Source organism: Pseudopipra pipra, chromosome 2 (assembly GCF_036250125.1).
Source record: "Pseudopipra pipra isolate bDixPip1 chromosome 2, bDixPip1.hap1, whole genome shotgun sequence".
NCBI classification, from domain to species: Eukaryota; Metazoa; Chordata; class Aves; order Passeriformes; family Pipridae; genus Pseudopipra; species Pseudopipra pipra.
In genome coordinates, this window is record NC_087550.1 from 93,238,370 (window position 1) to 93,251,010 (window position 12,641).

Below are 12,641 nucleotides of genomic sequence, written 5' to 3' on the forward strand. Positions count from 1 at the left end.
TTGAGATATTTATATGCATTAATAAGGTCCCCTCTCAGTCTTCTTTTCTCCAGACTAAACTGGCCAAGCTCCCACAGTCTCTCCTCATAAAAGAGATGCTCCAGACCCTCTATCATCTTTGTGGCCTCTGCTGGACTCTCTCCAGTATGAGGAGAAATGAGGGTGACTATAAGCATATTCAATAACAGAATCAAACACTCATTTCGTTTTCTGTTATCTACTTACATTTTATTACAGACTAATATGAAACCATCTCATATTCATACTAGAATTATTGTAATTATTTGTGAGCAAACTTAAACCAGTCTTGGATGTTTATATTTATTGCAAGCAGATTCATGTCTCCTGCTTATATATTCTACATAAGGATCCAAACTGTGACTGAATATAAACAAGTTATATTTGGTTGTCTACAGAAATAAAAGTTAAAAATAGCACTGAAAAGAAACTTTACAGTAATGTATTCACACACTGACTCTTCGAATAAAATAAATCAAGTAGTATAGAATAATCTAAACATTAGATTTGAAGGCTGATTTATTTTCAAATAAACGCACCTATAATTGTACAATTAAAAATAAGTGTCAGTATTTGGTGCTGATGGCTACAGACATCTTTAATGTTTAATGCACAGGTAACTACCCCCAGCCCCCATACAGCAACTTCCGCAGATTCTACTTTACATTAAATCATGAAAGGACATCTAAAATGCAAAGAATATGTCCAAGACAACACAAGTTGAAATCCTGTGAATCTTCATAAGGTAAAAAATTAAAGCTATATAAACTGATTTTTGATTATTCTGCAAAGTAGAATCACGTACGTTTTCACTTCTGTAATACTTTCACAAATTTCCATTAAAGCTTTTTTAGCAGAGACAGTAGCATGAGCACAATGACCCCACTGGCTTCCAAAAGAAAAGTAGTGCAGTTCCTCAATTAAACAATTTTTTCCTTTTGTTTTTGCAAGCCAGTTGGGTAAAGACAAACAGGCTAATGCAAGCAAGAAAGTAAACTGTAAGCTTTTACATTAAGTGGCTGAACAAACAATTATTGTACATGGTAAAATGAAAAAGATCTTTTGCCACATGCCACTGCAGGTATACATGAACTTCAGTGGCCGAAAAGCTCGAATACTTTCTAAGTCTTCACATACATTTGGTTAGCGCTTACCAGTTTCAAGACATTTATAGAAGCAGTTATGGAGACATTATGCTGTTAAAGCTGCAACAATTTAAACAAGGCAATTTAGAAAGTTATATAGATTTTTAGACTTTTCCTCTTGAATTCTTTTTTTCTTGATACATAAAAATTTGTCTCCTTTCAGTGTCCCATCCATAATAAACACTATAATGCATTTTGTTCTAACTTCTACTTTTTCATCTTTGTATCATCTGATCCATTTACAGTGAAACTCCAAGTTTACACCTGCTGTAGTGGACTAAGTTTGAATGGCAATAGTAACAGGAACTGAAGCAGAAACACATCAAGTGAAGCTGAGTTGATGTTTTATGTTTTTTCCATTAAATGGTCTATTTTAACAAACAGCACCAACCTTTAAAGGGAAAAGTATTGCTAAATCAAAGCATTCTTTCTCCTCCAAAAAATGTCATCTTTAACTAAAATTTCTTAAGCACATATATTGGTGTTTAAGCCTGAACAATGTTGTCAATAATTTCGAAGCTCAGGGCTACATGAAGTTTGCAATGAACTGCTTTGTTACTAGGCATAACAGGAATGCAGCATTTCAAAAACATCAAGCAAAAATATCCTTACTTAAGGCTAAAAGATAGAACTCACAAAGTAAAAAAGCAGGAGGCTTTATAGAGTAAAAAAGCTCACTATAATAGAATAGCACTGCAAGTACAGTGCTCTAATCACAGCTACCACAAATCTCAACAAAACATCAATAATTTGGATGTAACTGACAGAGCAACAGACTTTTACTTCTAATTTGACATTCATTAGAATTTTAACATTCAGCCACAACTCCACTCTAGGCTAAATTTAAGTGGCCAAAACTCATAGGTATAAAAAAAGCCTTCAAAACATATACTTAAAAAAAATAGAAATGGTGTGTTAACAAATGTATGCGTAAAACAGATTTATAAATAGCTACAGTATGAAAAATATTTCAGTGCAAAGGCAATTTTAAGATTTCTAAAAAATACATTACAAATAATTTGTTAACTACACACAAGAAATTTGTCACTGCTACTGGTATAAAATTTATACCCATATTAACTTTTTAAAAATATATACACCAGTGTTTTATGTAGGGGACGGTTCTAACTGACCAACATTCAAGTCTGCAATGGCAAGTATATGTACACACACCCACACATGTGTATGTATTTCAAAATGCTACTGCTATAAGGACATTCTTTGAAACTTAAAAGTGCTATATGCTATATGATACAAAACATTTGTCTGTGGTGCTCACCATTAGACTTTGTAAAATTCTGTTATCTTTGGTATACTGAAGATTTCACAAATCACTTGACAATCTCTGCTTGACCCAGGGCATTTTAATAATAATTCCCTGTTCGTTTAATGCGAAAATCACTTGGAATACTGTGAGGAAAATTTCCTAGTAAGTTGGTTTTTCTTTTATTAAAAATTAAATTGGGAAGTAAACTTATTTTGTCTGGGTTTTTTTGTTCAAACACAAAAAGGGAAAACATTTTTCTCTGCCACCCTAGTCTATTTTAAAGACAACTAAAAATGTCTTGGCCAGGTCTTCCAATAAAGGCTGCAGGTCTGATTCCAAATATTTTGTTTTCACACTGAAATCAATTTTTAGCTAATGTCCTCACAGAGGTATTGAATGAGGATGGTTATTAACCAGTTCTAACCATCAGGCTGAAACTGACTGAAATCTGATTACTCCTTCAGATATTTCTGCACCCCAAAATAAAACACTGGACTAAAGAAACAAGACAAGGACTCTGCTAATAGTTGAATTAGTACAAGGTAAAATAAACGTAGCAGAGAAAACAGAAGTGCAAGTTGGCTGTCATTCTTAAAGTAATTAAAACAGAATCCTTGCAGTCAAACTGGTTTCTATATCCCAACTACGATTCAACTGTTAGTCAACAGCCGTGTGCCACCTTGTGGTTTGTTTGCAAAAGCTAACAGCTGCGTGCTTTGTAATACATCTACCAAGCCATTTAGTCAGTATTTAACCATACAAACACACAAAAAAATCAAAATTAAGAGGATGAATCCAGATAGTAAAAGATGCTCATTTGGAAAAACAACTTTTCTTCTTTTAAGGAAAAAAACCCAACAAACTGTGTCAAAAAAAAAAAAAGCTTAATACTTTCTGCTATGTATATTTTACAATTACAGGGAGAGGAAGTGGGAACACCAGGTAATCTGCATCTTTGACAAATTCAAAGACCTTTTAGGCAAAATGCTTACATTCAGTTTTTAAGTAGATACCAACACTGATGATATTTACCAATTGAACAGCCAACTTGACTTCATATAGTGTGTGCATACTCTACACAAGGATTGTCTTGCCTATATTTCTACAGGGGAAAACTAATTGAAAACCAAACATAGCCCTGATTTGGCCACTTACAAGAAAGTGAACATTAGAGAGTGTTTCTTGAAAGCAGATTTGCACAGAGGAAACACCAGTTTGTTCTACAGAAAGAGCAAAGAAAGAAAAAGGACAGAGGAAAATCAGAAACAGCACTTGTTAAATATGCTTTAAGAGACTTTCATTCGAGATAACTGAGGTCATTGCTTCTGGCTGAAAATTAAAACTGTTGATCTCAAAATGTAGGTCACTGACTGAAACTATGCACTTCAAGTAACAAAGAAAATTACTAAAGGTAACAGAAGCAGTAAATGCACGGAAGTCTTGACGCAGGATGAAGACAATTTTCAGTGCTACCAGTCTCACAGTACCAGACTGTGCAGATTGTTCATTGCTCCAGTAGTTCAAAACATAAAAAGAGGCCTATTGGCCTGGAAGGGTTCATACTTCTAGCTCTTGATCCTGTTTGTCTGAACACTACCTCAGACAGCAGAAGCCACGTATAATTTAATATATTTCTGTGACATGTTTGTTTCTGAAAAAAGAAATAAACAAAAATACAGTTTTTAAAGGCTTGACTTGGTGTTCTGTCATATAGACGTTTCCAAACCTGACCCACTGTAGTGGTAGCCTGCACGGGAATGGCAATGCTTATTGGAATAGCCAAAGACAGATGGAAGTACTGAATAATCAACGCCTCTCCAGTGCGTAAACATCATTTTTTTAGAATGAGAATTAGACCTTCTTGCTGGGGAATTGCTGCAGTCACTGCTCCTGTATCTTGGGCTTTTCAGACAGGCAAGAGGTGTGAATTCTGAGATGTGCTCCTGACAGTGCCTTGATGCATTCTGTTAAAGGGACAAAAAGAAACAAATGCACAGTAAATAGACAATCTTGGAACCAAAAGTATATAACTGTGTTCTTTCATAGGGCCATTGTGCCCTTGGTACAATAATGGCTTTCACTAGAACACCACTGGCTATTTGTTTCATGTGAAAGTATAACCTCTCGTGTTGTTTTGCCATCAACCACTTTTAACATTATCAGTTTTATATTCGGACCTACAGAACCAGGCATAATTTTTCACTTAACCTCTAAACCTGATAATGGGCTCTTTGGAGAAGAGATGAAGACACAGAGGACTGCTTTCATATCAAAGTGTTTTAAATGAAGTTTATATTTCATTTTGCAATCTCTCCTGGTACATCTTTTTATCTCTGAACTTCTTTAGTCAGGACTTTTTATGAGGAATTTTAAGACAGAACAGATTCAAGTTTGCCTATACTTCCAAAGAGAGGGAATTCTTTACAGTCAGTTTGTGCTAACAGACAAAAGTTCCAGAGGTTTAATGCACTTGCTTTGTACTTCTAAGCAGTATTGGATTTTAGACTTGCTTAGGTTACACATAGCATCTATACAGGCAATTTATACTACACAGTCTAGTTGTCCATTAAAATTTATCTGTATCACATAATCACTCCACATCTGGCAGAATTGCCACTTCCCCTCAGGAAATGCTCAAGACTACAGTAACACCATGGCTGCATGACAAGAGCCTGGAACATGTGTACGAGCAGAAAGAAAATTAGCACAGCCCTTTGCCCAATGAGTTGATAAAATTCTTCTCACTAAATGCACATAAAATTTCCAGGTATAGAGGTTATGTGATGGTATCTAAGATATAAATGCATTATAAGCACAATTCAAATCAATGTTATCAATCACTCTCTCCATGAATGCTATATAAGCCAGTTAATCCTCTATTGTCAATTATCCCCTTCCTTCTTCCCTGTTAACTGGAGCACAGTAGCAAAAGGGACAAAATCACAAAATAAATATTAATGATGTAGTTTATAGAACTTTGGCTGAGATTTCACATTACACTTCAATGCCAATCACAAGCTTGGAACACTATTGCATAACCAAGAGCAATCAGAAAGCTTTCTTACAACAGACACTCTTGGAAAAGCCACAAAACTAAAATGAACTGCTCACCAACAGTGAGGCCTGGGTTGTTTTAAACACATTTATAGACCAAATATCAGCATTAATACAGAAAAATCAGATTAGCAGATTTTGTTTTGGAAATGTCAGAGGGAGTAGTCATATACTGCTTGGTTACTATCTTTCCTATTCTTTCAGCTAGGAAGTGAAGCATTTTAGTTACCCTACATGGTTCTAAAAAGAAAACGTTTTTTTTTCTACACATGGCCCCAAGGCAAGCACCACTACCATGTCTGAAGCTACTCAAGAAAGCTGGGGTTTTCCACTATTACTTGTCTAACAGTCATTAAAACAAATCAAAAAGCACCCATCAGCTACCTTGAAGTTCTACAGCCCACAGAGCACATGACATTTGCCCTCTTCACATACCGATACTTTGCATCCTCACTAAATTCCTCATGTGCTGCTTTCAGGGTCAGGAGAGAATGAAGGGAAAGGAACAGACATGGCATCCAGATGGGAATGTATTTGAGTAAAAAGTGGCATGGCAAGGAGATGATGTAAAACTGAGAACTTCATTCTGCTAATGAATGGCCTAATGTTTGGGGAATTTAGAAGCTCACCACTCATGCTGCTGTCTCATATATTTGGCAAAACTCTCTTGATTTGAGGCAGTGATGCAGCAATGCCCTGGTCCATACGGAACACGGTACTATGGTAGACACTGTCAGATGTACAGCCCCAGCCTTCTGACCCAAGGTCCTTTTCACAAGTAACTCACTGAGATAATCTTCATGTGTTACTGTCTGCATTTGGTCTATATATGTATTCAAGAGCATGAGAGATGATGGATAAACTGGGTGAGAATTACCTCTGACGTTATGTATTCAACACTATTCTTTTATCCCAAGAAAGACAACAGTTCATATGTGTAATGTGAGTACACGCTGCAATAATGACTGCAGTTTTTACAGAAGAAATGTCCCACAATACCTATACATAACACAATGTATTTACAGGACAGGAGTATGGGTAAATTGATTTATTATTTTGCCTTACACGATTAAGTTTCCAAGACAAAAAGATCTTACCTGTGGCATGGAACATCTCTTGCAAAAACTAGGCTCTCCAAGTAAAACATATTGATTTTGTATCAATATTGATCAAGTACATCAAAAACTCTGGAGGAAACAGCTGATTTGTAAATAGCACAGTTAACCAATAGAAATTAATCCAAATTGGCAACACGTACAGTACTGTTACCTAGCTTTGATCTAATTATGGCTCGGAAGCTGAAATATTTCCTTCAAGAAGTGGCCCATCGTTGTTCGTCAGTGCATTTAGGGCTGTTTTATGTCTCACACTCTTCTGCAAGGATGAGGAAAAACAGTGAAACTCTTGCTGAATACAAGAGGGAAATGTGAATGAATTGTACCATTTGTACGTAACTGTTATAGCAAACTGGAAAAATGATGGATTTTCTGATAGATTTAAAATCGAAAGGTTATCCAGTGTAAAACAAGGTTTGTACTTCTGGATCCTGAGGTTAATCCTTTGAGCCACCCTGAGGATGTTTTCAATTCCATTTCAAACTCTGTTAAAAATAATTACTCTCTAAAGCACTAAACTGACTAAGTACTATGGGCTGTGTGTCCTGCCCTTCTGACAATAACTTGTACTAAAACAGGAGAGGTCCCCGTGATACAGTGAGGCCAAATCAATTCCAAATTAAGGAGCGGACATCCCGCTTCACTACTCCCCAGAACAACTGCCTTGCTGAAAGGAGTGCCACACACCAAGGTGATGGGGCTGGTGCTAATGAAGGCTGACTTACAGCTTAGTCATTACACTGAGGGAAGAGAGGGCCTTGGGGAGTTGCCAAGGAAACTTCTTGCACAGGATTCAAATATTGCAACAGCGAGATCCATTGCTTTGTTTTCCATAGAGGAAGAGCCTGACAAAGGCAGCAGTTTTCTCGTGACCAGTTTTATAAGCTCCCTGTGCAGCTGTTCAACAGCAGCTAAGCCCATTGAGGAACAGAAGAACGATGAGTCTCCAGAGAGGCTTCCCCAGGCAAAAGTACCACTTCGGGTTTTCCCAAGCGCAGCAAGAGGTAGAGATCTCATAATGTAGCTGATGGGCCAAGCTTGTGATTCAGTGAAAGCAAAGTAAAAAATCATCAAAAAATCATCAGTCAAAAACAAAGAGGAAAAAAAAGTATTTCTTAAAAAGGGATGGGAGCACAGAAGTCATTTATGGTTCAGGATCTAAACAGCTGGTATTTCAGTTACAAAATACTTGTGATTGCTGAAACACTGTTAATTGAAGTGACAATTATAAAAATGAAAATAGGATAATTTAAAGTGAATTTATATTTTCCCTAACAGAGAGGTTGAGCTTCTGCTATTAATGATAGAAGAAAAAAGAAAAGAAAAATATAATCAATATAGACTGGATATATTAAAAAAATACCCTACTACTTTTCAAAAGTAAAGGCTGAAAGAAGCCTCACAGATGCACAATACCAGTTAAAGCATAAAATTCAGCTTGTTTCATTGAGCCAGAGAGTTGCAGAGACTACGTATATGAGAAATAAGCAGAATTTGACCGAAATTACCAAAAGGCAACAGATTCCTCCAAAGCTTTTGCAAAATTAATGTTTTAGCTCAGGAAAGACAACAGTTCATATGTGTGTGTGTATATATATATATATCTCAATATTAATATGCATGCACATATATATACATACACTTGTATGTACATGTATGTATGTTTATACATATACATATGTCTGTAGGTGTATATGTATATATCCATGTATCACTGAAAAGCTCTCTCAAAAAAAAAAACAAAAAACCAACCAACCAAAAAAAACACCAGAACCATATCTGTACTGTTTAAAAACATCTGAATGTCAATGATGGTAAACAATCGCTCACCACACACCAGAATGACTCTCAAATACATGAACAATTTTGAAGCATAAGAATTGCTCCAAAGGCTTTAAGCATTCTTATTGCCTGAGGAGAACTAATTTACTAGCCTGGGAGGTGGTTGCTAGTCCTATGTTAATTAAAGGTTTTCAACCTTTTTTTTTTTTTTTTACAAAGAAAGCAATATAACTTATAGGAGAGCAATAAATTTAAAAACAATTGTTCATAAGCTCGGTTCAAACCAATCTTAAGGCACTTAAAAAAGCCAATTTTAGCCAGAATTTTCAATAGTGAAAAAATGGTGTGTATTTTCTCTGTGACTTACATAATTACAGTACATTTTATTGACTATATATTTTCAAAGGGGGAAAAACAGGAAATATGTTTATCTTAGCCAAGTTTTCTTTGAGACTGTAGGGTAAACAAGATTTACTTGCATTTCTTCTACTTTTATGTTATATTAAATAATGTCACATACAGGTCTTCAGCTGTTTTCTTTATAGAAAGAGCACAGAATTTAAAAGGGAACATAAGAAAAATTCAGTTTCAAAATGCATGCTAGGAAAAAACTTATTACTAAAAAAGTTGCATTTTCCTTTATCAGGAAAGATACATTAATATATCCCAAAGATTGCTTAAATGGTTTCCAGTACCCCATTTTCTGTATGATGGTAGTAATATCAGCCTAATCAGAATTATCACTTTTTTGTGTGGCAACTATTCCATTTATTCAGGTACAATGGAAACATTACATGCATTCACCTACAGACAGACCAATGATTAAAATGGGAATATAAAAATCCTGGATTCTTGAGGCAGAAAGGTTCTGTAAAATGCAGTAACAACAGTGACAAAAAATGATAATGACAGAGATGGACTGTGACAACAATTCATAAAAACTTTGAGATAAACAGAAGGAAAAAACTGTACCAAAAAGTAGTCTCCAAAATACAGCTGAGATGAGTCACAAATGGAGATAATGAGTAAGGTAGATAACTTCTGATGATAAACATTTTACTGTCCTTTGAATGAAATGGCCAAGCATGCAGAAAGGCAGAAAAAAGTCACCTTTTGTTCCATTAGAAACTTAGACTGCTTGAAGTCTGAGAAAGCATAAAGATGGTGGACTGCTCAACAGAAAGGCACTGATGTTTAGTCTGATTTCCCCAGATGTAGGAAGCAACCGTGCACATCATTTATGTTTAAAGCAAGGTAGGAGTTATTTAGACAAAGCGGATTGGAAGACAGGACGAAAGAAAGAGAGGGAAGAAGAAACACAAGGGATATAACTGGTTAAAAGTCACAGATTTTCTACTAAATATTAAAAAGTGAATATTGCAAGTGTTGAGCCCAAAGTCTGCTTTATAATTGATTCATTTTCCAGCACTAATACACAGTGTCTCTAAGAAACACTGCAATACCTTTGTTAGAGGCTTTTATTCACTAGCCTGTTTCTTTGCCTTAACCCATGCTCATTCTCTCTCTTTAGTCTTCTTTTAAATTAAGCATGCAGAGCCTATATTGAGATTAACTTCTTCCAGAAGTAGCACATAGGGCAAAGATGATGTATCAAAGATCTCAAAATGAAAAACCACTACATACTGATCTGCCTGAGAATGCTTTTCTGCTATTCTTTATTCATTCCTGCCCTCCTGAAGTGAGGCATTATTACACCTGTACATTCTAGGAATACAAAACAGTGGCAAGGGGTTTTACCTTTACCAAAGGGAAATTTTATTTTTCTTGGCAGTAAAGCTCCTCTATTCCTTTCCTCTTAATGCAAAGTACCTTCTCAAACATCAAAATGCTACCTAATCCCTACAGTTGCCAGTAACTCATTATTTTAACCTACCAATGGCAGCTGATGGACTGAAAAGTGCAAGGGCAGTAACATTAAGGTTCAACACCTCTAGTGTCCTTTACATTCTAACGTATAGATATATAAAAGCTTACTGGGGTTAAAATAGAGGTAACATTTTCTATTGAGGCTGGTTTAATGTCCCCAGCATAGCACCATGCTTCTGACAGAACCTGGCTTCCCCTCCAGCCTCAACAGAGCAGGCCTGTATTTACACAGTGGTTCCTCTTTTTTGGCTGATCAGATGAAAGGAAACAATAAACTTTAAAATCCTCTTCCCGCTGGCAGAGCAAGGCACATTTATGTAGAAATAATGGATCAGAACAGGCAAAATGTAAGTTGAAATATAAAAGAGGAACAAATTGTTAATAGGATAAGTTTTAATGTGTTTTTGTAAAAGGCATCAATCAGTATATTATTAGATATAAGTGCCTTCTATCTACCCTCACAGAGATCCCAATCCCCTTGCCCTTATCTCCTCTAATCAGAAATCATGCTGAGCCATGTACCTGTCTCCCACCATCCTCATCAGCTGATTTTCCTATGGTTGTTCATATGGAGGCACCAACGTTGCCCCAGGATTCAGGTTTATACCACCATGTAAATAACTGGCAGTGTTTTTAATCATACAGCTCAGACACCACAGGTGGAGAACACCTGTTCTAATCTTGTCTCTCTGACTTTGAAAGAGGGCTAACTAGAGACTTGTGATACAAAAAACTAACTTCACAATGAAAAATATTTCTTACCTGGATTCTTTCTGTTGCTGTAGGCCACAGCTCTCTGCATAAGACCTTCTTCAAAACATCTGGAAGAAGGCTGACAGTTATGAGCAGAATTATACCCAGCCATGCAGGACCACTAGACAGCATTTGCATGAACACATAATACATCCTCTGATAATTGAGAAAAGGCCTGGTAGTAAAAAAGAATAAATAAAAATTACACTTCAATATACAAAAGAAAGACCGACAATGTTAAATATAAAAATTATGACAGTGCTGAAATTGTTCAAGTTCAGCTTCCCAGTTTGTGGGATTTTATCCATTCCAGTTTTCTCAAAAGGAGAGCTAAACATGCACTGACTGGAAACAATTACCTTCCTCTTTTCCAGGCTGCAGGAAATACCATGCCCTCCTCCTCTGCCATATTGTCTCTCCCTTGCAAAGATAAACTAAGTTACATTCTTATTCTGTTTATGCTCTTCCATATACCCTTATCTTGCCCCAGGTATTTTCCACCTTTCTTCTCAGTATCCCATCCACCACTTCCCTCTTTCCTAAGGCACACCCGTCTGTATGTATCTTTAGAGTAAGGCTCATTAACCATGCCTATTTTCATACCTCTCAGGCTCCCCTACGCATCTCTGATGGTTTCATGTTATGATCCCTAACCTAGTCACCACATTGTTATCTAATCACACTTTCAATACTTTCATTTGCCTACCTCCCTGTATACCATGGCAGTTGGATGGTTATTGATATGCCACCACTACATAGTACTGGGAACCAGGGGCCATGATTACTGGGAGCAAAAATCAAGGGACAGTTTGCAGTAACACAGTGTAAAGCCCTCCTACCACTGGGGCAGTTTCCTGATAGTTTCCAAAATTTGATAGTATTTGCCTATGTATTTTACATTGTTGCATGTAAATAGTACACTCTAATAGGCAGCAAGGCTAAGGCTGGCTGAAAAACATAGCAGGGAAAACGTTGCTTCTGCAAATTGTTTTCCTCTTGCTGCTGAAGAAATCAAGACCTGATCTTACTAGGAAAAAAAAAGAGGCTGCTGAATATCCAATGAGTTGAGAGGCAGTTGCAAAAGACACTCATTTACAAAAGACACATTGAAATACAAATCCTTTCTCCAAATTAAATGGCATCTTAATCACCATGCAATAGTTAGCCTCTGCCTTCTCTCTAGTCCCTCAAAATGTTATGTATAAAAAGTGGAACAGCTCCAGCAGACACATTATAAAAGATGGGTCCTCTACAGCTGCGAAATGCAATTTCAAGTTCCTGACAGCAATCAGGCACAGTAAGGAACTGAACTTGTTTCAACTTGATTTCCTTCCCAAAAACTTTCAGTTTCAAGTACACAGAATTTTTAACAGGAAAAAAACCCCAACACTTTAAATCAGCTATGTACAAGAGTTATACTAATTCCTAAAGAGCTTCTTACCAACAGGAATAAGCAGGTGCTCAGACACCTACAGTAAATCTACTTTGACAAGTAGGAGGTAAATAATGAGCTCAAACACAGGACTCGGGGCCACCCACATCACTTCCATGGGAGTTTCACTCCTGACTCCAGTTTTGACTGCTCCAGCTAGTTCCTTCCAAGACTGGCTGCATAGACAT

The 12,641-nt window shown here is 36.5% G+C and overlaps 1 protein-coding gene across 7 annotated transcripts in view; it reads right to left on the reverse strand.

Annotated features, from left to right (window-relative positions):
* Window positions 1–330: 330 nt before the first annotated feature.
* The window catches only part of ATP11A (ATPase phospholipid transporting 11A), a 111,128-nt gene continuing 98,817 nt past the window's right edge, over window positions 331–12,641 (reverse strand). For 2 of the 7 annotated variants that reach the window (XM_064646483.1, XM_064646480.1), the window contains 3 exons: window positions 11,031–11,196; window positions 6,743–6,858; window positions 4,247–4,394 (listed from right to left, as the gene is read on the reverse strand). In XM_064646483.1, the coding sequence (XP_064502553.1) occupies window positions 6,769–6,858; window positions 11,031–11,196 (256 nt within the window). In that variant the 3' untranslated portion in view covers window positions 4,247–4,394; window positions 6,743–6,768. Of the gene's footprint in view, window positions 4,395–6,742; window positions 6,859–9,491; window positions 9,581–11,030; window positions 11,197–12,641 lie in introns of all 7 variants that reach the window. The other 5 variants (XM_064646484.1, XM_064646482.1, XM_064646479.1 and 2 more) reach the window with 3 other exon arrangements.